The sequence below is a fragment of the Rhea pennata genome, chromosome 3, assembly GCF_028389875.1.
Source record: "Rhea pennata isolate bPtePen1 chromosome 3, bPtePen1.pri, whole genome shotgun sequence".
In the NCBI taxonomy this organism is placed as follows: Eukaryota; Metazoa; Chordata; class Aves; order Rheiformes; family Rheidae; genus Rhea; species Rhea pennata.
In genome coordinates this window covers 35495969-35521249 of record NC_084665.1, presented here as the reverse complement: position 1 = coordinate 35521249, position 25281 = coordinate 35495969, and the positions used below count along the sequence as shown (strand labels likewise).

The 25281-nt window shown below is 45.9% G+C and overlaps 1 protein-coding gene across 1 annotated transcript in view; it reads right to left on the bottom strand.

The window, feature by feature from the left end:
- The window catches only part of MDGA1 (MAM domain containing glycosylphosphatidylinositol anchor 1), a 141071-nt gene that overhangs the window by 73677 nt on the left and 42113 nt on the right, over nucleotides 1-25281 (bottom strand). Inside the window, exons 2-8 of the mRNA XM_062573615.1 lie at nucleotides 24528-24667; nucleotides 21424-21598; nucleotides 17240-17436; nucleotides 14565-14697; nucleotides 8908-9177; nucleotides 8195-8524; nucleotides 4544-4837 (exon numbers count right to left, since the gene is read on the bottom strand). Of these exons, the coding sequence (XP_062429599.1) occupies nucleotides 4544-4837; nucleotides 8195-8524; nucleotides 8908-9177; nucleotides 14565-14697; nucleotides 17240-17436; nucleotides 21424-21598; nucleotides 24528-24667 (1539 nt within the window). The remainder of the gene's footprint in view (nucleotides 1-4543; nucleotides 4838-8194; nucleotides 8525-8907; nucleotides 9178-14564; nucleotides 14698-17239; nucleotides 17437-21423; nucleotides 21599-24527; nucleotides 24668-25281) is intronic.

Sequence of the window (25281 nt, the reverse complement as noted above, 5' to 3'; positions counted from 1 at the left end):
TCAATGAGCATGAGATGCTACAATACGTTGAATGGTGGGAAGGGGTGGGAAGGATGGGAAGTTTTACCCCTTCCTTCCAAGTCACTCTTCTCAGCCTGGCTGTCCTCCACAAGTCTGCAGGGGAAAACCTGCCACTGCAAGGTCCATTAAAGGGAAAGACAAGATGAGGTGGTAGTCACACCTCCACCAAAAGTCCCGTCCTCATCACATCCCCTTATGTGTACAGTACTCTATGTCCTGGGATCCGATGCCATGGGAGTGAGGGCAGTCCTCCATTCTCTGACAAGAGGTAAGCCGCCCAGCCTCCTCCTGCCCCCTACACTGAGGCCAGGTCCACTGCTGGAAAAATAAATGAAGTTAAACATTTCCTTCAGAGAAGCACAGCAGCAGGGTGCCTGGATGAGCTGCAAGTCCCTGAGGCAGTAGAAAAAAAAAAAAAAAAAAGTGGAGAGATCTACAGGAGATGGAGGCTTCCACTACTGGTCATGACTGAAGCCCCATAATGTCACCAGCCCACAGGCAGCGTAGTGAGGAGAGCTGTGGTTTAGGGTAAAATGACCCAGCTCTATGCCTGGTTATCTGAGAAAGGACTCAGACAAGCCTCGGACTTGTCAACCTGAAACAGCAAGCAAGTAGTGAGTGGTATGAGAAAAGATAACCAGATCAGTAAGGAAATACTGGAGTAGATGAATCAAGGATGGGGCGTGATGAGGGGGAAAGGTAGAGCTGGACTGTAACAGAGCCGTCCAGTAGCTTACGACATGGTGTTCAGGCTTGACGAAGCATCAGGGCTGACACAATATCATCCAAGCAGGATAACAGACTTGGGTTGTTATTTACACCACACCGCTACAAGAGCCTCTAACAAAGCAAATGTCACATCACCATGATAAAACAATTGTCTCAAAGGCTGATTCTTACAAAGGGTAGAGCTTAGAGTCACTTCTATTATCTCTTAAGTCATGGAAATGCTATTTTGGACAGGCTTTTAGCACACGCAGCTGAAATATTTTTTGCAATTAGTTGCAATATCCTTTTTTAGATTTGCATCTAGGTAGCATCATTTTCACTGATTCACATACATGCATGCTTTCTCTTTTTCCTTCTTTCATACATATTTGTTAAAATGATACTCTGTGCTCCAGAATCTACAGAGGACTGCACATTTTCAAGTCCACAGTGTGTTTTACAGCCATACATTGATCTCATCTGCACAGGGTGAGCCAGCTCTGATTTTAAACCCACATCTGCAGAGGACTCATTTTTCTGCTGGGATTTCCTTGAGAGAAAACTAGCTCTGAAAAAAGCCTGGACAACAGCATTAGCAATAAGATTGATATTATTAATAATAATATTCTGCCTTTCTTTGACTACTTTTACTTATAGATTTCAAAGTGCTATCTTTATTATGCCTCGCAAATCCTCAAAAAGTCAATTCAGTTTTATTCCTCTTTTAAAGATACAGGAAAAGACAAAAAATTGTCACTCCAAGTGGTAACTAGATTCCCAGGAGTTCTGACAAGCCCAATCTCTGGCTGTAGCCAATACATAACATTTTTTCATCCTAACCACAGAGCTATGAGGCTGAAAGGACTTTCATGAACTTATTAATCTTCCAAAGCTCTACAGTTCAGACTGAGAAGTCCAGGGAACAGACTATCCAGCCTGTCAGAGAGACAGACAATGATAGACAATTACAGCTCATAAGATAAAAGAAGAACAACTTTTTTTCTGCTTGGGGAAAAAAAAAAAGTCCAAACATTTCTTTTTGATGGCTGACTTGTTCTTTTTGTCTTCTCATTCTTTCTCTTTCCAGTACTGCAGTGCGGTTGGCAAAGCCTATTTCTGGGCTGGTTTGTTACAATATAGAACTATATGCATGAGCATGAGGGGAGAAAAAGAAAAGAGAAACACAAAAACAGGTTCTGACATCTAATCAGATCTGCTGTATTGATTTTGCAACTTTAGCTTTGAAACAAATCAGAGAAACCACCACATTATCGCCCAGAATTCACTCTTCCCTTGAGTGAGCTGATTCAAATGGAGCTCACACGGGTGCACACAAACAGGCACGACTGCATGCACACACACAGCTACGGGCGCCTGCGGCCTGCGTGGACACAAACCATCTAAGCAGGTGCTCAGATGTGAAGCGTGGGCTGGGGTGAGACGGGAAGAAGCACTCATTGTGGAGGCTGCAGGAGCCACACAATTCCCATTTCTGAGAAGATTAGAATTCCAGAGCAAGTGACTGAACTAATGAGCTGCCTCAACTGGAGAGCAGCATTTTAATTAACCACAGTAGGCCTCTGCTGAGGCACCCACCTCCTTCCAACACCATGGACAAGGAGGGTGGGGGGTTTTTTTGTTTTTTTTTTTTTGTTTGTTTGTTTGTTTTGAGAGAGAGAGGGTAGGGTCTATAAAGGAGACAGGGGTGATGCTTGTCCTATTTACTTGCTTTGGGGTTTGCTTTTCATACTGAGGGAAGGAGCAAATTGACAACTCCAAAAACAGAGATAGCTGCTCAGTGCCACTGTAAGCTCCTTCCACAAACAGTTTCCAGGCAGCAGGAAGCAGCTCAGTCTGCCCCGAGCTCAGTACATAACCCAGAGCCAACTAAGGAACTGACTGAGAGGAGAAGAGGGCAGACTGAGTGGGCTACCACATGGACCATGCCACCATTACTTGGGCTAAATCACCACAAAGCATTGCTCAGCCATAGGGAAAGCTGTAAGAAGAGTACATTGAGTTGCTCTTTACACCACACTGAAGTTAATCACATCTTTGCCTTCCCAGCAATCACATCAGGGGTCCAGCCCCACAACAGCTTCTGGCTTCTACCTACCATCTTGCTTGTGTGGGGAGTCAAATCTTCTCCCTCCTGGCCAAGATTCAGGGCAGTGATTCCCCTCCAGACCATGCAGTAAGCCTGAATTCATCCCAGGCTCAGTACTTCCATTCTCTCTCCAAGGAGAGTGACAGTCTGTAGGGACCACACAGCTTTCACCAAACACCAGCAATGAATAAGGGACACCAGCGGGTCTGATGATCCTTTGCTCCAAAGCAAAATTTTGCCCCACCTCACATCAGCTCTCATCATAAGCAAGAGTGTCCCTTTCTCCTATAGCCTGCTGGGCACTATATACTTGTCCCAGTCTAACTTTCAAAAACATTTAACCCAAGATATGCAAGTCTACCCTGTTTAGGGGAAGCTTCTCCACACACAAACTTACCTGCCTGAAAATCTGCATAACGTCTGCATCCTGTAATTTAATTCCTGACATGCTCTTAAATGGACACACAGATCATTTTAAAGGGGGAATCTTTGAATACTCAAAGTGCCTGCAGAGTTTGGCTCATCTCTGCTACTGCTGTGCTCCCAACAACTCACATCTGTCACCAGTGTGTCTGTTTGGCTTCAGTCAAGCTATCAGCTCAGGTTTCACTTCTCTTCTGGGGCAGCCAGCCTGGGAGGAGCATAGCAGGTGTGTCTAATGAGCACTGCTGTGCTGTGCTGTGCTGTGCTGTGTGTGGAGGCTCTTCAGTCACAGCCCTGAGACAGCGCACATGGGTGCAAATTAACCTGCTCCCTACCATTCCCATGCCTGCCATGTTCCCGGAAAGACTCCACAGGAGTTCAGCACCATGCTCTCCCCATGGGAAGGGCCCTGCAGGGAGGCCTGCTCCTGCAGTCACAGTCCTCCAGACCGAGCTGTTTTACCCAACAGCCCTTGCCCTGTCCGATTCAAAGACTTGATTTATTGCACACCTCAACAGCCGAGCTGAGCAGACGTACTTCTGCAGAGAGAGGAACCACTGCAGGGAAAGGATTGAGAGTCCTGCAGAGTGACATCCCTCCCTCTACCTTCTCCTTTACGTGCAAGTGGGGCTGGGAGCACCACTCATTACTAAAATCACCCAATACACCACATGCTAAGAATCAGTTTTCTATTACTTGCAGCTTTACTGCATGGAAACCATTTGGGATTATGCATTCTCTTCTTGGATCTGCTTAGCACTGATTTTGTTTTGATTGTGGTTACCCCTCACAGAGGAATATTCAGGCAAAATGGTTCAGGCACATACAAAAATGATAGCTGGGAGAACAAAGTCGCACAGGGGGTGGTGGCATGGAAATGGTCTAATTAATACCCATTTGATGCAATTTGATGCAAAGTGCTTGACTTTACAATCTTACTAACACATCCTGAACGCATCTTGCATGTAGTTAATGCACACAAACACCTGGCACAGATGTTCTGAGGTGATCCACCTGGAGAGGAAGGAAGAGCACTGTGTATGAGCACACACAACACCCTCCTCCCTGCCATTTATCACATGCTGGCCCTTGCTTTCGTGTGGCCAGGCCAGTTGAATATAAACTGTTCAGAGACTCCCAGATGAAAGAGATGTCTCTGCTAACCCTGGTAAGAAAAGTCAACCCTGCCCAAAAGCAGCTATCCGTATGTCAGCCCTTAGCCTGCAGGCTTTGGTGCACACAAACATTCAGACCAGCGCTCCAGTACCACACGGTTATACTCACACTGCACGTTGAGCTGCACCAAGGCTTCCCGGGGTCTGATGTTGAAGCCGTTGTACCTGGCTGTCTGACACTTATAGGTTCCACTCATTTCTCGATTCACGCTCTCCAGGCGCAGCTTCCCATCATATGTCTCCACTGTCATTGTCCCTGAAGGCATGGGGGTTTCCTTATCTACCCGGGACCAGATGATTGGTGGCTTGGGCTTCCCTCGAACATCGCACTGCAGCTCAGCCCTGGAGCCCTCCCGGACAGTGATGGTGGACTGACCCTTGGGGACACTGATGGTTGGTGGCACTAAAATGGAGATAACAAGAAGGGACAGTTTTACACCAAGTTTCCACCAAGCAAGGAACGTTGAGAGATGCTTTTATCAAAGTCATCCCAAAAGCCCCGAACTCCAAAGATTTGTACTCAACATAGCACTGGGAGTACTAATGCAATGTTTATAGGAACATGTCTCCTGTAAGTCATCCCACAGGGTTTGAAGCTCCAGAGGACCAAAGGAGATCCCAGCTTCTCCAATGATGCATCGCAATGCCAACAACAAAGGCCAGCTGTTGTATTGGTACATTCCTCAGCTCCCACTTCATCAGCTACAAAATGCTGTCAAACAGCAGGATTAGCACTAATGAACCCCAAGGCAAAAACCTCTTAGATCCATTTCTTCATTTCTGGCCAATGAATTTCCCGAAATGGAACTTCACTCTTCTGACCAAAAAAGAAAAGTCACATCTGCCAGAGCATCTAGTTCCCTCACATGGGTTGGTCTGGAACCAAGGCCTATAAGATTAATGCTCTGTAGATCTCCTCTCCAGTCTTGTCAGACTTCTAAGACCTCTTTCCTCTCCTAAGCCACAGTAAGGAGCCAATTCTATTAAATATCTGTTTACTTTTACGTTGAGATTTACAGTGCATTGGTTTTCTCTAGCTCACTTAAGCGAGAGATGGGTCCCAGCGAAGACCACTCCGGTGCATCCCTTCCAGGCTAGGCTGAGAACAGCTCATCCAGCAGAACTGCTGGCTAGCTGAGGCCAGAGCTAAAGGCACAGGCCCTTTATTAATTAACAAACAAAACTTTGCTGATAAACAAAGCTCAAAAGAAATCCAAGAACTGCAGCTAAAAGGAGCAGAGGTTTCAGTGGAAACTGGTTTATTGTTCATGCCCCTAGCTGCACCAAGAACCCAGGAAGTAGATGCTCATGCTGAAATCCACGCAATGTTAACTCTGAAGCCTAATACAAATACTATGTCAACAGTCCACTGAGGTAAATACAGCCGCAATCATTTTCTGGAAAGCTCTTGCTTCAAGTCTTTTAGCTGATTGTAGTGACACTTGGACTGACGATTCCATAACTGTAAGGGCCAAATAATTCACTTCCTTTCAAAACAAAGTTCAGAACTACAGAGGTTGTAACGATCTGATCTGACCAATATTAATTCAATTCAGCTCCAGCAAAGGAGACAATAATTGTACACGTTACAGCTCACAGCTGCTTTAAGAGCAAATTTAGCATGGCTCAAGCCCAATCTCCCTCAGCAGTGACCTCCCTATGCAACAGAGAGGCCACATTTTCAATTTGCAGGTCTCCTGTGGGCTAGGGAATCTCATCACATCCTGTCCCGCACAACGTGAAGGGAAGACAGCGCTTTCACTGTTTGGCACTGCCAGTGGCTGCTCACCTGGTAAGAGGCAATTTTCTTCATGGGGAAAAGCTGTAAATTGCATTTGAAGATCTTTTTTTTTTAATTAAAGCCACCTCCTCAGTGCTGCTCAGTGGAGGGATCCACCTTGGTGAGCTCAGGCCTCGCTAGCTGAGAAGCAGCAGATGGCTGGAAACATGGGGCTGGCACCCTGCTCCTCTAGGTTGGCCCCTGGGAAAAACTGCTGGGTTTTCATGTGGGGCCCACACATCAGAGGAGGCTTGTGGTTCCCCATGACGATGCAGCTGGTGGAATAGGCCTTTGCTGCTGGTTACACTGCACGTAGGGCCGCTCTGGCAGGGGCAGCAGTTTTTTTTCCCCCATGTCACAAAGCTGCCTGCTGCCCCAGGCTTCTGAAGAGGAGCTTCAAAATGCCCTACACTGCCCTCCTGACCTTCCCCCTCAGAGGCTCCCAAGTGGGGCTCACCCTTGGCTGGCAAGGCCAGAGCACAGGGCAATCCTGTCACTGCCTGCACCTCCTGTGAGGTAGTGTCCAGCTGGGGCCTCTGCCGACAGACTGCCCAGGCTCGTGGTGGGGACATTCAGGATCTCCGAGTCCTCCCTCCTGCCACCTCTTACCCTTTCAGTCTTACAGACAACTGCACTCTGCCATCCAGTAACCTTGGGCAAAAAGGATTGCTCCTGGCACCAGCAGCCACACAAGGTCCGGGAGACCCGGGTTCGAGCTGGCCACTGGTACTCAGGACTGGGTTCCCCTCTTTGCTCCCTGGCAGTTCAGTGGGGGCAGTCTTTGTTGGCGCAGACATGGCTCTACCTGCCAGGTCTGTTAGCAGAAAAGGAATGCCAGCCTTCAGCGTTTGACACGTCCGTGGCACGGTCAGGGCTTGGTCTTGGGGCTGCTAATGAGTGCTTGGTGCAGTCCCTGTGAGAGCAACTGGCCCAAAGTGTTTCTGCCAAAAGCCAGGGCATTCCCAAAGCATCAAAAGCCACTCTCAGCACTTTCTTCTAAGGGCTGAAGCAAGCAAGGTCCGGAATCAAGACAGGGACCAGCCTAACAGGCTCAATACAACCAAAAATGAAAACGAAACTTTCTGTGATGGTTCAGGACAGACTCTGCAGGCAGCTGGCTCCCCTTGGGACCTCACAGATTATTAGGCCAAGGCTGCTCTGTGCCATCCCCTTGAGGTCCCAAGGAAGGCTGCAAGATGAGATGGATGTAACAGAGAGCAAAGCTAGACCCCTTACTCCACTGGAAGCTCAGAGGCAGGCCTGAGACCCTGTATTAGTTACCAGAGGTGACTGACACACATTTAAGGCTTAGTCCTGTTCTCACCAAGCCATGAGAAGGGACGGGGGGGGGGGGGGGGGAAGGGGGGGAGAATGGGTGTTGATCTCAATTTTGAGTAGGACAGGCATTTATAATATTTGGACTTTAGCAGAGAATTCCCAAGGCAGTTTACAATTACTCCAGATAATATAAAAGCTCTTCACAGAATTTGCTGCAACAGATGACACCATTCTCCTAGACCTAGCCCTGACAATGGGACATCTTCATAAGCAATGCCAAGGAGAGGGAAGAGTAACTTCTTTTCTCTTTTAGAACCCTCTCACCAAAAGGGCTTTTGAAATTGGGTGTAATTCCACTCCCTCTTTCTGCCTTCACAGTATATCCTCATTTGGGGGTTTCTTTGAACAATCATACACTAAAGCTGTCTCTGTGGCATTGGCTGAATTGCACTTCGGACCTTTCACAGGGAGAAAACATAAAGGAAGATCTTGTCAGGGCACAGCACATCAGGTAGAGGAGCTGTAGCGATTACCCATCTCCAGTCACAGTCAAACGCTTGCCTGAGGATGTAATAATTTTCCCCACTGTGGCCCAAGATGCTTACGTGAGGTCCCTCAAAAGAACCAGAGGGACTGGCAGATAGTGACATCAACCTTGGCCCACGTTCTCTGAGGCCCCCAGTCACCACCAAGAGGGCTCACCTGTCTCTGAGGAGATGTTCACCTCCACACTGAGGTCAGGGATGGGTGCTCCCTGGAAGGTAGCCACGCACAGGTAGGTGCCATAGTCACTGAATCTCAAATCAATAATCTCCAGGCTGCAGGTCACAGGTGGGAGCTCAGGGTCATTTCTGGTGATAAGCAACCGGTCTGAGAACCTGGCTGGTTTGCCATTCTTGTACCAGGAGTAGACAACCTTCTCCTGGGGGACAGCATCCACATGGCACGAGAGCTTCAGGTCTTGCCCTAACTGGATACTCTCACTCTCTTTGATCACATCAGGGGTGATCTGGAACGTGGCATTCTTCATGGCTGGGAGGAACACAAGTATAAAACCAGTTAGGAACAGCAAAATGTCCTGCAAGGGACATAAGCCATTTGTTCCTCAGGAAGGCAACATCTCTGCACAAAATCTGTCCTAAGATCTTGCCCCGCTGTGATCCCACAAAAGATCCCCAGGGCCTCACATCTTGCAGATTGGGATCATTCCCCAGCCCAAGATAGAGCTACAGCCCAAGCAGCCCTGGAACAGCTGCAGGTCTGGGAGCAAAGGAGCTTGCACAACATTTTCTCTAGAATAGTTATTTCTGCTAACTATTACATGCACCCTCAGCTCTACAAGAACAATAAGAAGAAATGTAAATCTAGCTCCTCCACTCTGGAGAGCCATCCTCTTGAGAAAAAGAACAACTTACATCGCACCAGTAGGTTCACTATCTTCTTTGCTGGGTTCCCCACATTGTTGATGGCCGTGCAGTTGTAATAGCCTGAATCCTCCACATGGATTCTCCAGATGCTAAGGTTACCTCCTTGCACAAGGCTGTTAGGAGGCATTGGCCCAGGCGAGTGAGACCAAACCACCTCTGGCTGTGGGTCACCACCTATTAGAGAGCACTGTATAGTGATGTTGTCACCAGGGTTAACCACCAGTGTCTCATTGACTGACAGCTTCAGAGCAGGTGGGGCTGGAAGAGAACAAAGAGGGACAATTCTGAGGTGAGGAAGACCCACTCACCTGCCTGTGCACAGCTTCATACTTCCTAGGATTTGTTCTTAAAGAGAGTTGATTTGAACAGGAAGAGCCAGAATAATCCACGAATTCATTACGAAAACATAGTGTTTGTGAACCTAAAGCATCACCATTACCATAACTCTGAGCCAGAGCAATCAGCTCTGTTAGAGTTAGGAAATAGCACAGGCAGAACCTCACATAGACCCAGAATGGTGACGACACCTGAAGCATTCCACAACCAGTGCTTAGCACTGGGGCACAATTAGGTCTAAGTAACATTTTAACAGAGTTCAGAGCAGGACCTTCAAGGCTTAGGACTTTAAAAGCATCAAAAAGCATCAAAAGCCAGTCACAACACTTTCTTTGAAGGGCTGAAGCAAGCAAGGTTCAGAATCAAGACAAGCCAGGGCAGGGCAGGACAAAAGCCTGACGAATCTCCTTTGCACAGGTAGGAATGGCGGCCAGACAAAATTAGGCAGTGAAGAAACAGAGGCTAGAGATTTCTTGACTCCTGATACAAACAACTGTAGCAAGGCAGAAGGGCACAGCGGCTTGGCATTACTCTCCTGTACTGCACTCCAGCCCACTCCTCTGCAGATACCAGTGTCTTCTGCTCTTTCTGTATTTGACACTCCTGACTCTAGAACCTGCAGAAGCAGCACTGGAGTAAAAGTTCAACTGGTTGCTCCTACAAGGGCACCTGTATTTCCCTTGCTATAACACTGTTACATGAATCAAAAGCTAGTCTGCATGTACCTTGGGCAGGCACAGCACACTGGACTGAGTTCTGGGGAAGATTAAAAAAAAAAAAAGGCAGGAAAACAAGAGATTCATTGTCAGAGGGCACAGAAAATTTCAGCCATGGACTCAGCTCAGCATCTCGGGGCCTGATCCAAAGGCTGTTGGAAAGCTCTCTGGATTTCAATGTATCGTGGACAGTTGTCATGGCTGAAGGAGGCCATGGGGAAGAGCAGAAGGCCTCCTTTGGCTGGAGAGGAGCAAGAAGAGGCAACAAGGAGGCTCTGCTTCATGCTGATGGAGAGATGAAGGACAGAAAACTGTCTCAAATGAGTCTGCTTGATCCCAGCAGCAGCTTGGGGTCAGGATCGGTAAAGTTCAAACCATTCTTCTCATGTACAAGTGTCATCCAAAAAAAGGAGCTTTGGAGAAGGTCTTGCACTAAAAAAAAAAAGGAGTTCAGCTAACCCATCATGATAATTGCTCCATTTTTTAAAAAAACTCCATCAGCTTTTAAAGTCCTATGCCCTGCTAACTGTTGTTGAGAGACAAAGCCTTCACTAACCACCTGAAGGCCCTCTAAGCTCAGAGACTGACCTGAAGGGACAGAACCTATCTGCACCACACAAATAGCAGCTCCGCACCCCCTGTTACTCCCACTCAGCTCCACAGCTGTCACATACACTTTTCTATAGAGCTGGAGTACAAGTTTGGGGGATCCTCTTTTGTGCTGCAGTTCAACAACTGGGATTGATCTAAAGTGTCTAGACAACATCTCCTTCTTTGGATACCTTAGTCCTTATTTTTGGTTTATTTTATTTCTGCATGCTTCTCACTATATTTCCTTCCCCTGCCCACCCCACCTCCAGAACAGATCCAAAAAGCTTCCCTTTGTATTCTCCATTTCATCTCAAGAAAAGCTCTTTAAAGCCCTTGTCAGCACCATCTCTGGCTCCATCCAGACAGAGCTGAGAAAGTAATAGTCCTCCTCACAAAGGCAGGGAAGTATATTTCAAGTAATAGCCACAATAATGCAAAATCAGACATTGTTCCATATTCATGAAGCTTGATTTAACAGCATCATTATTTCTACCTCTCCTCTCCCCAGACCCTGCGTTAATGAGCTGTGCTGAATTTGTGTTGAATCTCTGAATTACAGCCCATACAAACAAGGTGAGGTGTACTGCTCTCTCCTTAGCACAAGCACCACAATTTAGCAGTGAAACTACTGCTATGTTGGCATACTGCTTTGGCGAACCGAATCAAAGGTCCTCTCACCCACTGTGGCGCACATCCTATTCATGCCAGATGTGGCCAGTAGTGCCAAAGGAAGAAGGCGACTCTCTTCTACCAGCTCTACAGGCCATTTTGAGGACTGTGGTTGGAGCCCTTAAATTTTGATGGGCCTCACCCTGTATTCAGCACCTTTGACAGGCCTCATTGCTGGAGTTTTGAAACAGCGTAAAAGTGCTAGTGTACAGTAAGCAGCAACAGAAGGATTTGTACATCCTCCCTGGGCTCTGGGTGGTTTCACATGACTCAGGGAAGCCCAAAAAAACCGCAGTGGCTCAACTCGCTGTAGGCGGGCAGAACATCTTCCTGCCACTAACAGGCTGTCAGCTGTGTCTCGCTGATACTGAAGAGCTGCTCCTGCCCTCTGATGCTGAACTGGTCTCAGCTAAAAGCACAGAGAACGTGGTAGATGCAGCATTTTGCTTGGGAACCTCCTCCCATCCTAGTCAGAGCTAGAGAAGGACAGAGATTAGTCTACATCCAGAGGGAAGATTTCAGATTTAGAGAGCATGAATCAAGTCCTGGTTAATATTTAGGGCTCTTGCAATGTTTGATCTGCATATATATGACCAGCACTCATCCTGCTGAGCAGGATGACATGTTCTGGGTAAGACAACATGAAAAAAGTGACATGTGGGGCAAGCACCACCTCAGGGCAAGTTGTGCATGTGTCGGAGGACAGGGAACCAGCAAAGCTGCTGCCCGCACAGCTCTAAGTAACAAGCTCCTGCAGTGTGCCACAACTGAAGCCCTGGCTGTAGATGCCTGCATGAGCTCCCACTGCCACTCTTGTCAGTGGATAGAGGTTAACAGTATGCAGACATTGTTATGCAGGAGATGAATCTCATTTATTTGTAACCTGTGGCAAATTCTTTTGTTCTTGGTGAAGAAAACCTGCTTGCGGAGACTGCTGAGCAGCAAGGGGACCATTAAAAACAAAGAGTCACTTTCAATTCCCTTTGAAGTCCATTTTGCTGCAGTAAAACTGCAGAAGAATTAACCAGCTGGGCTGCTTAACTTCACAGAAATCAAGGGTGGGGAAAACATCAGCCTGACCCCATCAGAGCAAGCAATGATAACCAGCACCGAGACGGGCCTGCTGTCTTGCTGGATCCAACCTGCTGCTCTGGAGCCACAAAACAGCAGCCGAACAGAAGACGAGAAGGCAAAACCCTCCTCCACGTTAAGGCTGCATATTGAGAACTGATTGCCAGCTGTATGGACCAACTTGCCAACATAGAGCAGAGGAGAAACACATCACATTGGAGACTACGATCTGTCCAAAGGCCACTGCCGAAGGAGCCAGACTGAACTAGTTATGGAGCAGCAAACAAACTGGAAAGATTGCCTGGGCCCAATACAACTGACCCATCCATAGCAGATGGATCTGTAAATATTTGAAAGATTGATTTCCATGCATCTCAGCACCCTTTGGGCTTTCTTCAGTGGCAAAAGCAAAGACATTATGAGCATTCTGAGCATTATGCTCAGAATTCTGGACATGGCCATGGCTAAGCAAGTTGCTAATGTACGAGGCATAAGAGGGAAAGAAAAGACCTATGTGAAAGGAGAAGAGAATTAAATATTTTCCTTTAAATATTTTCTCATCTACACTCAATACTACCTACAGAGTAAGCCTGATAAGACAAGTCTATTTAACATGAAATATTACTTAACACAAACTCTCCTTACAGTGCAATGCCAGTTTCATATTCACCAATAGCTTTGAATACAATTTGCTATGAACATTTTCCACAGTCCCTTTGAGCTTGTAGTATCAAGCTGCACTATAACTGTGCGTAAATATGCATTTAAACCTAAACAACAAGAAAAAAGCACTAGATGCATGTGCTATATGGACCGAGTTCAGAGCTTAGGTAAGTACCAAAAGAGCTGGTGTAAATTCAGCTATATATTACCTTCTGATCTGGCCTCAGCCTGAAAATACATTTACCCTATTCACTCAGTAAAGGGGTTAGACTGAAATGAGGGATAGTTTCCCTGTGTTTGGGCTAGCAGGAGGGAATGGTCAGAAAGAAAATTTTGATTTTCTAACTCTTCAAAGGTAAAGATACAACAGGAAAGAACAGCTGTGTGAGATCCCTTTCTTCTTCAACAGTATAAGATCAGTTTTTAAAGGGAATATTCCAGCATTCTCTGCAGTCTCATTCTGAGATAAACTCAAACAGTGAAATGAGTTACTTAAACATGTTCACAGAGATCTTACTACAAGGAAAATAGTTTTTCCTGATACTAGCTATAGTTCACTTTTTCTTAAGCTCGTTATTTTCTTCTTTCTACATGAAGTGATGGTACCATTGCTGGGCACCCTGGGCTCAGTCAAATCAATAAAAATAATTTATACAGTATTAACAATATCCTATCAACAGTTGGCAACATCAGAAGAGTTATGTTTCCACTGCACAAAGATAACACAAGGGATACAAATTGCTTTGTGTTACATTAGAGAGAGGTGAATAATTCAAACTACAATGCCTCTATCTCTGATCATGGAATACCCCAGCGCCAGAAGTATTTTTTTGACATTTATTCGTTATTTGAAAATATTCAACACATTTAAAAGCTTGGAGTTTTTTTTTTGGGAGGGTTGTTTTTGTTTTTGTTTTTTTTTTTAACGGATGAGTTGCAATCAGGTCCTTGCAAGTATTTGGTATATGATATTCAGCTATCAGCTGGTCATTGCAGGTCAAGTAAGAGGCACCACACTGATTCTGTTCACGGCTGAGGCTTACTCAAGCACTGTTAGCATGAATATCAGTGTGTAGTTGTAAAATCGTTAATTTTTGTTTATTGGGAACATGCCGGAGATATTTCCTTTCCACAAACATCAACACCAGCAGAACCAGTTAACTGGGAGGTTCCAGAGTGCAATCTTGCAAATCAGGCCAGAGTTCCTCATAAATGAAACATTTGTAAGAAATTCAGCAGCATCTGCCCTGCTCTACATGGTATCAAATCTATTTTTAAAGACACTTAAAATGATAAATAAATAAAAATGTCTGGATTAAAATCTATATAGTGCCTCAACACCTACTTGTAGTCTGTTTTAACGATCTCAGGACAGGCCTGGCCAGGCACCAGCTATACACAATGTTAAAAATGACTGAAGTACTCCTGGCCAAAGAAAACTGTGCATTAAGGATTCTTTCCCCCACAGATGTAAGCATGAGGTGATCCTAATTGCTGTAGGCCCTAGACTGAGTGCAACGCTACCAGCCTGGAGAAGTAACAGCCGTTCAGCAGGCAAGGAGTCAGAGGGCTGTGAAGCTCCCCCACGGCTGCTCTTACCTGTGGTGTTTGTGAGCTGGAAGGTGATTGATTTGTCAGGGATGCTGCAGACATTACGGACAGACACCTGACACGTGTAGCTGGCGTAATCCTGGGGCCGCAGGTTCTTCAGCTTCAGGACTTTTGTTTCACCCTGAGAGTTGGAAAAGAAGGGGACAAAAACACAGATGTACAAAGCACAGTTCATCATTGCAAATCCATAACCTGCAAATCCATAATCCATCCTAAAAGATGCCAGATTACCAGTAGCTCTCATTGAAACCTCAGAGAGCTATGCAGGCTCCAGGCCCCCCTAGGCAACAAAATGTTTGCAGTAATAATTCCTTCTCTAGGAGTGCTCAGAGCACCAAGCAACTGACTGCCATGTAACCTGAAAGCACTGCTGAACAGGTTTAGGCATAATTCCTTGTCAACTGTCGTTAGAATTATCTTGCAGAACTTGAAAAAACCTAAACATCCAAGACCAGACCTTGATCTCATACCAAGACAACACCAGGAACCCAAATGAAGTCAGTGGGGTTACTACATTGCAAACCCAAGCTAAGCCAGAGTAGATTCAGGCATTAATGCTGCCTAAAATACGGCGTGTTCAACAGTAAAACTGTAAAAATTTGCAGAAGAGAAAAAAAATAAAAACATTCAGAAAAATATTCAAAGAAACCTTCAAATCTTTCTGATTTCCTTTCTCCAGATTCTAATCTCATTCATGCTGGACTAAATCCAGAATGACTGCACCAATTTCGACAGACTTTTCTCATACTATGATAACAAAAAAAAAAAAAATCGTGCTCTGGCACTCTATCAGTTAGTGGCATATTGCAGAAACAAAATAAAGCTATTAATTTAACAATAGATATATTCTGTAAGTTTATATCTACAGGATGTGGAAAGTTCTGAGATGCTTCCTGTGGTTTGCACCCCATGTAACTCATATGTCTGCCATGGCAGTCTGTCGCTGTTCTTCCACCTGTGGTTGTCTAAATTTCTTTTGGAGAAACCATTCCATAAAAGCCTGACAACATGAGAAGGTGTCAGCTTGACAAATCCTCTTGAGACATCCTCAAGGGACAGGACAAGGAGTTCATGCTAATATTCAGAGAACAAGGATCTGAATGGGGTAGATCAGAAAGGTAAATACCTTGGGGACCAGTAACCCGATGAAAGTCTCATCCCCTGAGGCTGGTTGCTAGGCACATTACAAATATGGCATAGCATTTATGTGGCATGTCAACTAGTGATTTGAACAGGGTCATATGTACGCATTTTATTGATTAGTAAATGTTGGGTAAATGTATATAAACTTACATTATAAATCAGTTTGAAAAAGTTTATACAGTAAAGTTTTCATTTCCTTTCCAATTCTATCCTCCCAACAGTGTTGCATAGATGTGTTTTTGTTAACTGCAGCTCTTCTCAACCCAAACTCACAGGTTTATGCTGTTATTAGCAAGAGGACCACAATGGCATGCCTGTGTGAGCACAACAGTCCTACCTGCCTCTCTCCGAGCTGAGAATGACCCATCATGATAGAAGCATTGCCTGACTGGAATTGCAGGACACTAGGTCATTTATATGTTAATGCTGCACAACAGTGAATTTCTGCCAGATGCCTTATTTAGCTGAAAACAATATCTCAAACCCTAAGACAGCCCCTCATTAAACAATGTCTCCTGGTAATCACATCCAAGCTTAATGAAAGCTGGAAGAGTGCATGGTGGCTTCCTCTAAGGCCAGGAATGTCCTGGTTGGATGCCACATAGCACCTGACTAGACAAAGCTCTCTTCAGGGCCAAACAGCAGTACTGGCCTACAGCACTTCTGCAAAACTGCTGCTAACCTACAGCTCTCTGTTCTCTCTCATAACCCCTCTGAATGTTTCCATGTGACTGCCCATTTCCATGACTTACAGGGTTAGCATGTTTCAATAAAATATGAACATGACTACACTAACCAAAAGGTTGCCCTGGGCATCACTCAGAAATCAAACTGAGCCAGAATGTGCTCAAGGCCCAGCTTTGGGAGCGCAGAAAGGTGCACAGGATGAAATGATTGCCCCCATGAGCTGCCCTTTTAGCCTTTCCTTCTGGCTCATCATTGCCTTGTCTATCTAATGGCCTTGCTGAAAGCACTAGGGCTGGTTAGCAGCTGAAGGGCATTCAAAGCCGGAGCAGAGCCCAGGATAACATGCCCAGAATGCTTCAGCAAAAGAAAGATTTTCCTATTTCTCCAATTTCATTGACAGACCCGTTACCATGAATATAGTGGCATTCACAGGGGTAACATGGCTGTGCAGGGACAAATCCAACATAGGCAAACCCAAAAAGCAGAAAGGACTCGGAATAACAACTTACTACAGGGAGATGCTGAGAAAGTACTCATATAGTTAAGCTGCCTGCATTACTTGTGGGCACTAGAAAGAATTCTTTATTATTTGCCTTGTGAAGTCCACAGTAATTCCTACTGTTCACTCACACTGCTAAACAGGAAGCGCTTATCCCTCTTTTTGGAGATCTGTATACTCAGTATGCACTACTAGCCCTCTGGAGACAGTGCTCCTTGCAATGACCGCCTCCCTTCCCCACCATCCTAATCCAGGCAAGGAGAGAAACATCCCCCCGAATGGAGAACCTGCATCCAAGATGCTCAACACAAGCTGCAGGTATGCTTTTTTTCACCTGTGTGTAGAGGGGTTCATAGATGTCCACTCCATTGTCCTGACTGTGGGAAAGCGTCTCAGCTCCCCGTTTCCAGATGAAGCGAGCTGGTGGGTTGGAGTTGACAGTACAGCGGAGGAAGACAGTCTTCTCCTGATAGAAACTGCCACGTACGTCACTGATGGTCTGGTGAACGGTGAGAACAGGTTCATCTAGATCTGGAAGGAAGGTAAGGAAGTCCGCAGCAGTTCTTAGTGAAGTTGGTCAGCATACACAGCCTGCAGAGCAGATGGCACTCCAGGGCCATGGGGAGAGGTAAAGCTCCCACATATTTGGCCAATGACAACTGCTGGATTAAGAGCTGATCTGAGGCCAGATAGCAAAAATGGTATCTAAAGGGAACGGACAGGAGAAGCCAAAATTCTCCCGCTCACCATACAACATTCAGAGAATAGAAAGCACCCTCTGATTTGCAGCTCCCACATGGTCCTCAAGCAAACTAACTGTCCACCACACACACCTCAGACCAGCAGACTGCCTCACCTTCCTCAGTGCCACCCTCCACTCTAAATCACAGCTCTGCTTCAGTGAGAGGTCAGAAGGATCCTAGGAAACACTACTGCATCCTCATTCCTGCTGCTCCCACTTCCTAATCCCCAGGCCCCTCCTGAAATCATGAGTCTAAGGTCAACACTTTGAGACACCCACACAAAAGACGTGACAAAACTTCAAGTTAAGGGATGGGAGTAGAAATCAGAACAAGATCAAGAAGCTGAGGCATAGAGTCATTTCCTAGATAGGAGCAATTCTGGTGGGGTGTCTGCCATGGGAACATGAAATGCAAAACATGGTGATATCTGGGTACAACTTCTCTCTTTTTTGTATTAAAATAACCTCTGGGTACTTTCTCCTTTTCAAGGTCTGCACTGACTCTCCCTCTTTTCACCAGCTTCTGCTTACTGTGTTCCCTTCATCCACATCTAAAGAAATCAGATTCTTGTCTTTTTTCTCTTTACAAAAAAACTCTTCCCAAATGCTCCCTTATCATACCCACACTGCATACAGTCATCATGACCTGATCAAGATCTACCATTTATTCATTTACAAATACACAAGCAACAGCCCTGCAGAGAGCATGCTTCCTACATACATCCAAAAGCCTGAGCCCAGGGCACACTGCTCCCCAAGGGCTGCCTTTTTATAAAAAGGGAGTCCTTCGCTTTGCACTAGACACAAGTGTTTGAAAGTCAAGGAAGCATGAGGAAGACCTCAGAGCACATGAGTCTTTCTCCTCCCAGAATCATGCTAAGATTGATTAAGGTTCATAAAGATCCCATCTGACAAGACTGGGCCAAATGGCCCCTTAAAACTGCAATCTGCCCCCATGCCCTAAAGCATATCTTGTAAGATGCCTGTTGAGCTCAATGGAGCAATTCTGCATATTCAGCAGCCTTGCAACCCTATCTTCAGCTGCAAAAAATATATGCATATGAAGCATATGCATCCAGCCTGCTCTCATGTTGTCCTCCGCATGTGTTGCCATTGCCAGAGAGGATACATGCCATCATCTCCTGCTGTCTTGTGCCACTTAATTTTCAAGATACCGAAATTTAGAGTTTTGTTTTGTTTTTTAAAAGATTTGCTAGCTTGTAATCTGGTTCCCAGGAAGGAAGGAGGAAGCAAGAGGGTAAGGATGAGTTTCTGTTAACATGTCATCCAAATAACGCATGTTCCCTGCTGAATCACAAGCATGGATGGGTGGATTTACATATTTTAATGAGTTGTATGCTTGGAAAACAGCACTTGTAATAGGACCTGAGATTTGTTGGCTTGACCACACCACAGCTCAGCAATATGAGTAAAGTTGTTAGCTGAACATTGACAATGCAGAAAAAAAACAAGACAGAAGAAAACCATTTGCGGGTGTAGAAAAAAAGGCCCCTCTCCATACGGTATTGTCTCCACTCAGCCATAAGGTGACTGAATTAAAAAATCAAGTTCTCTTGGACCAGGACCTTGGGCACAGCCTCTTCTTCTCCCCACTTGCTTACTCTTACTGTCCCTTTACTGGCTCATCCTTACATGAGTAACTCCAGTTACCACCTCTCCAAGTTCCCCTTTCTCATCAGGATGCAGAGCAAAACATTTCCCCTGCCCTCAAAGAAGATGCCTCCCATCCAAGTCTCCCAGGTACTCTCCACAAAAGAAACAATATCTTCCTTTTGGTTGCTAAACCTTTCCTCCATCAAATCTTTTAGTCTTTTTTAATACCAGCCAGCCCTAAGCCTAATCCTCCAGAGAAAAGCTAAAATAAGACCTACAATGATATAAATGTCCTTGATGTGGAAGGAACACCACCGATGTCAGTGAGCTGCACAAATGATAAATTTGGCCCAAGGCTGCTCATGGAGGTGATCACATGGGATGTTTCGTGTGCAATATAAGCTTGTAAACATCCATTCCTTCCTTCTCTTTACCTTCCTCTCTCCCACATGGAAACACTCCAAACAGCAGATGCCTCTCTGCCAGTGCCTAAACAGTGCTTAAAAGCTTCCCTTGATGTACACTAGGGGCAAGGGAGTAACTTGCTATACAGGCTAGAGCTTCTAGTTTAATATTCTCTTTGCACCAAATGCTGCTCTCCTCACAATCTTGCCTCCTAATACTGAAAGTGAGTGAGCAGTAGCACTGGTTGGCAATGACACCAAGATTCACAGGAGAGTGATTACTTACCTCTAACTATGAATCGGGGTGCAGGGGAAGAAGGGATTTGTGTTCAAATTCTGGTTCATTCGCCTGAAGGTTGCCTGGGTGAGCGTTCAACAAAAACTGTGGCTTTTCCTATGTGTTCCCTTGTACCTATAGCAAATACTAGCAGAAAATAGACTCTCCTCCCCAAAAACCAAGCGAGCAGAACAGAGGTGCATTACCAAGTCCATCTGCAGAGTAGATGTTAGTATGAGAAAGCCCTTGGCCACCCCATAGTTCTACAGGTGGGAGCTGCACAAGGGACTATGGGACACTACATCGCTCTAGCTCCAGTCCACATCCGAGAAGTAAAGGGATTACCCACAACACAGAAAGAGATGGGGATCACAGTCCTGTTCCTAGAGACACAGGCCCTGGCAAAGTGTCGCACTGAGGACTAAAAAAAGCAAGTTCCCTTTGCAATGGAGAGCAATCAAATGCTTCCACTGTATGCAAGAGGAGGAATGAGTGGAGAAGTCAAGCAAATCTAGTGGGTGTCAGGACTTCTCAGAACAGACCTACTCAATGTTTATCCTGTCCAATGTGTCATGAGCTGCAGTTGAAGCAATTTGTGTTCCTGGACTGTAGGACTGTGCTCATATTACACTGCCTACAGTGTACTACAAGGTAGGGCAAGAGGGTAGGGCAAGAAAGTAAAAGAGATGTTAAAACCAACATAGAGTGCAGCAGGCAAACCTGTCTTAAAATAGGAGCCTCTCTAATCTACATAATGCAACTATGGATCGTAAGTCTACCCAAAGCTTGTGGGTGTTCAAGTCTATTCGGAGGGTCACCAAATCTAAACTGAAGGCAGCAATTTGCCTGAATGCACTATCTCACATCTCAGGGCTAGACATTGGGCCCAACAGGAACCTAGTTAAGCAGCAGTTGCTGCCAACAAAACTCTGCCCAGACTTCAGACAGGTACCTGGGCTGTGAAACCTGGAGGTTGCTCTGCTGAGCCCCTCAGCACATAAGACAGGCTTACAAGAAGGATTTGAGGGAACAAGGTGGGGGTGAAAGGAGAGTTCCAGCTTCTTTATAATACTGCAGAGGTGGCATTACTGGGAGCAGGACACTGGTTCCAGGAGCACTCTAGGCATTTGAGGTGCTGCTGACTTCAAAGAGCACAGCAAGCCTGTTTCAAAATTGAGATAAAAGAAGTAGAAGCCATCTACAACACTACACCCCAGACAAGTGCCAGGAACCCCCCAGCAGTGACAGAGATAATGGTGTACAGATAAGCATGGTTTACATAGACAGGCAAAGCCATCTTTTTCTTTAGGCAGATCTAATCTCCCTGGGGAGATGGACCTTGGAGACATTGCACTGGTCCCTTTGCTCCTGAACTGGATATACACGGTGCTAGGGCAATGCAGCTCCCTGCCAGCCCCGCAGCGAAGCAGAGACACGCAGTAGAACTGTGGGAAGGTCTGGGTTGCCACTAAACGACTTACACTGCACATCTACTCGAATGGACTTGATGGCAGGGACCCCAACCCCATTTTCTGCTTTACAGTAATAGCGGCCCCCCTGCAGCCTTTGGATCTTCTCAATCCGAAGGGTCTCGTTAAGCACTGATGTCTCTTGGAATTTGTCCGAGGCACTGCCAGCGGTTTTGGTCCACCTCACCTGCAGGAAGAGCATGAGAGAAATGCAAGCTATCAGCAAAGCAAAGAGGAGAGTCCAGGGGATAGCAGCACTTCCTTTTCTCCTTTTCCCTTTCTCCCTATAATTCACACAAATGAACCCTAAAGCCCAATACTGCCAGACCTCACCCAAGTTCAGCTGCTGATCTCCATATGTCTCTATATACCAGCTGTCAAGTGTCACCCATCACCAATCCCCAAGTCCTAGAGTCCGCTATAATCCCCTAATTCAACTAAACACACACTGCATATCTACCACTTTTGCTCTAGTCCTGTAAGCCTAGCAACTTAGTTTAATACCAACACCTGCACAGCACAGGAGTTTCAGCATTAAGCTTTAGTAGCACATATGGTCGATAAGCCATGAATCTACAACTGGCACCAACTCACAGCTACAGAGCTTTTACTGCACTTCACTAGTGCCCTTTTGCCTCTCTCTAGATAACAAGGCTACTTCAGCTGTTTACCTCTCCAAAGTAAGGTGCAACTGCAGTTGTTATTGCTCTTAGCCCTTCCCCTAAGGGATTCCTTTGTGTATTATTCTTATAAGTCATCCTTTTGCAGTGCATAAGCTTTTATTTTGTTTTTTTTTCTTAAAGATATAGAAGAAGAAAAGAAAATATCCCTTCAGATTTCAGACTATTTTGTACTTTTCGTCCTTATGTCAGAAGTTTTAGTCTTCAGATCCTAGCCTGTGGGGCCAGCAGAGTTATATAGTATTCCATGGTGAATGGTGGCAAGAGGTCAGCACACTTAAATATTGAACTTTTATTCTCAGATTTATATGGAGATACAGCCTGAGCAATAGTGGTACAGGCTTCTCTGTCATTTTCTGCAGCCCAGACAATGAAAGAGAGAGATGGTGTTTCTCAGCCCAGTAGTCTCCTCTATCAACAACCTCCCTTCTCAGGGCTGGTGACTCTGGTTGTCTACCATATCAGTGCTGTCTAGCTTCTGATACTGAGATCCAGCAACATCAGCCAACAGAAAGAAGATGGACTTTCATTCAATGTTGGCCACAGATGATAAGAAGCAGATACCATGATCCCACTCTAGCTTCACCTAAAGCTCACTGCCATCATGACCGATGCCAACGCTCTTGAAGCAGGGGTATCTACATCACATTCCCAGAGCACCATGTTGAGCAATTTTTCTCAGCTAATGACCATGAATTTATTTAGCCTTTGCAGGCTTATTACAAAATTGTATGAAGATCCCAAGTCTCTCAGATTCTCCTGTTCACAAGGACACTTCAGTCAGCTCTTTAATCTTTTCTACTTCAATCTCATTAAGTGTTTTGGCCACATTTTCAAGCTTTAATGACTGGCTGATAGAAGAGAAAAAAGAAGATTGAAAAAAGGTTAGGAGAAAAGTTTAGTTCAGGGAGGAATCTATCCATGAGGAAGGAGAGCAGAGACAGGACACATGCTATGTTTTACGTGAGCTGGCTCCAGCCTCCATGGTCACATGTGGTTCCACACTCTTGTGTCCCCATGAGTGTCTGGACAATGACAAACTACAGTGTTGCTCATTAGCATGCTGTCTCCATCAGGCTCTGCTCCAGCAACCTCTTCTGCTGCTCCAGGCTCAAATTCCCATGACCTGCCTGCATCTTCCCACACTCTCAAAATCCTCAGAAAGGACTAGCCCTGCTGTCTTTTCCTGTTCCTGCTGTAGACAGCCATCCTCTGCCCATCATTGTCACAGGCCTAGGCTGATCACCCTGGCTTGCCTGTCTCAGATCATTTCCTTTTTATTGTTTCTAGCATATGCTTTGATGGATAATCCACTTCCAGGTCTGCTGGGTTTTCTCTTCCCTCTCCTTTTTCACCTCTTTTGAGCCAAGTAGCTCCTTACAAGCAAGTCCATGGAGGGGATGAGTATATGCAGATGTATGGTATCTAACCACCACAAACATCTCTGACTGGCAGAGTTGGGGAAGAAGGCCAAGAAGGCACACGTACTGTGGCTGGCTCCCTTTAATGAATTCTGGCACATCCAACCTTTCAGTATGTACCAGCCACTGGCTCCTACCACACTCTGTCCCAGAACAGGCAGACACATGTTCTGGTCCAGCATCTCTATAGACATAGCCACACTAGCACTGAACCGGGCTGCTTAAATATTGGAAGGGTGAGGAGGTGACTGCACGTGCTTGAGGCTATGCATCCTGCTGGGGACCCTGGGGAAGGGCTGCAGCAGGTAGCCCTACTCAGCTCGGTACCAATCCAGTGAGATGTGACTCTGACCACAGAGTGGACATATCCAGCACCGCAAGTCTGAATCTGCCTCTGGTCAGTGGCAAAAAGCAGTGATCGAGGGACTCCGAGCACAGCTCAGTCAAGTGCACTACAAACAACTTTCCAAACTCACTCAAGCAGGTTCCCATTGCCTTCACATCCAGAGAAACTAAGAGACAGATGTATTATTAAGGACTAACTCTTATGGCCAGCCTGTGGGGAAAGCCTGCTCTCTCTCTGTTAAGGCTGTGCCTGCTTTGTACCCAGAGGTAACAGAGGTATAAAGGTTTAAGAGCAGTTTGTACAGCAGGTTCAGCCTTGGCTTCTGGCCTTCTTAGGACTCCACATACTGAAGACCACAAGAAACTCTAGGTAGGCTCCTGAGACTATATTCCACAAAAGCAAAGTTTAAATTGCTAGTGCACGTGCTATAGGGCATCCCTACCCGCTGTATTGTAAAGAACTTCTCGTCTCTTCTTACACTGCAGCCACTAAAAGGCAAGAAATCCAGCTTCTGTGCTGCAGAACCTGATAAGGAGCCCAGAAAAAATGAAAGAGAAGGAGTCAACTTCAATATACTGGGCAACCCCACTGCCCACAATGCTCTTCTACGTGGTGAAAGCAGAGACATGCCATGGGGAGTGCGGGTGACAAGCGAAACTGAAAGCTTACCTGTGGCCGGGGATGTCCTGTGACTAGACACTGCAGAACCAGTGTGTCCCCCTCTCGAATTGTGTAAACACGCTCACTGATGTTGTCCTCCTTCACCACGCACGCCTGCCCAGCATGTATGATTTGGGCCTGAGCAGGAGCTGCGGAAAGGGAAGAAGAGGTAAAAATAAATAAATAAATAAATAAATAAATAAATAAATAAATAAAAATAATGTGGGGGGGGGGGGCAAACAAGCATCACCACAGCCCCTGTAACCCACTGACCAAGGTGGCTGCTCACGTGGCATGGTGGAAGAGCAGCCCGGGGGAAAGCCAAAGGGGGGAAAAATCATCAGCACCAGATATGAGACACACAAAAGTGCCAAGGGATGGAAATTTGAGAGATTCTACCCATCTGCTGAGCAGTTGGTATCAACTGCTGTTTTAAAACTTTTAGTCCTGTTGAGATTAGCAGTTCTAGAGACTGAAGAGCAGAACACGGAGCTTCACTGTGAGATCATCCTGTATTGGCTGGAAATGGAAGATACCCCTGCTCTCATCCCTTCAGAGTATAAGCGAGTGGTTAAAGCAGGAAGCTGGTGAAATCATAGCTGCTCTGTGTCTGTCTAAGCAAATCTGATGACTATGATTTACATTGCAGGGGGCTTGGATAACTACCAAGGAGTATCCAAAAGGGCCTTGAAGCTTTGTATGGCTCTTAGCATGCTTCCTGAGAACAGGCATAGCACACTCGGCAGAAAATACAAGCCTTCAC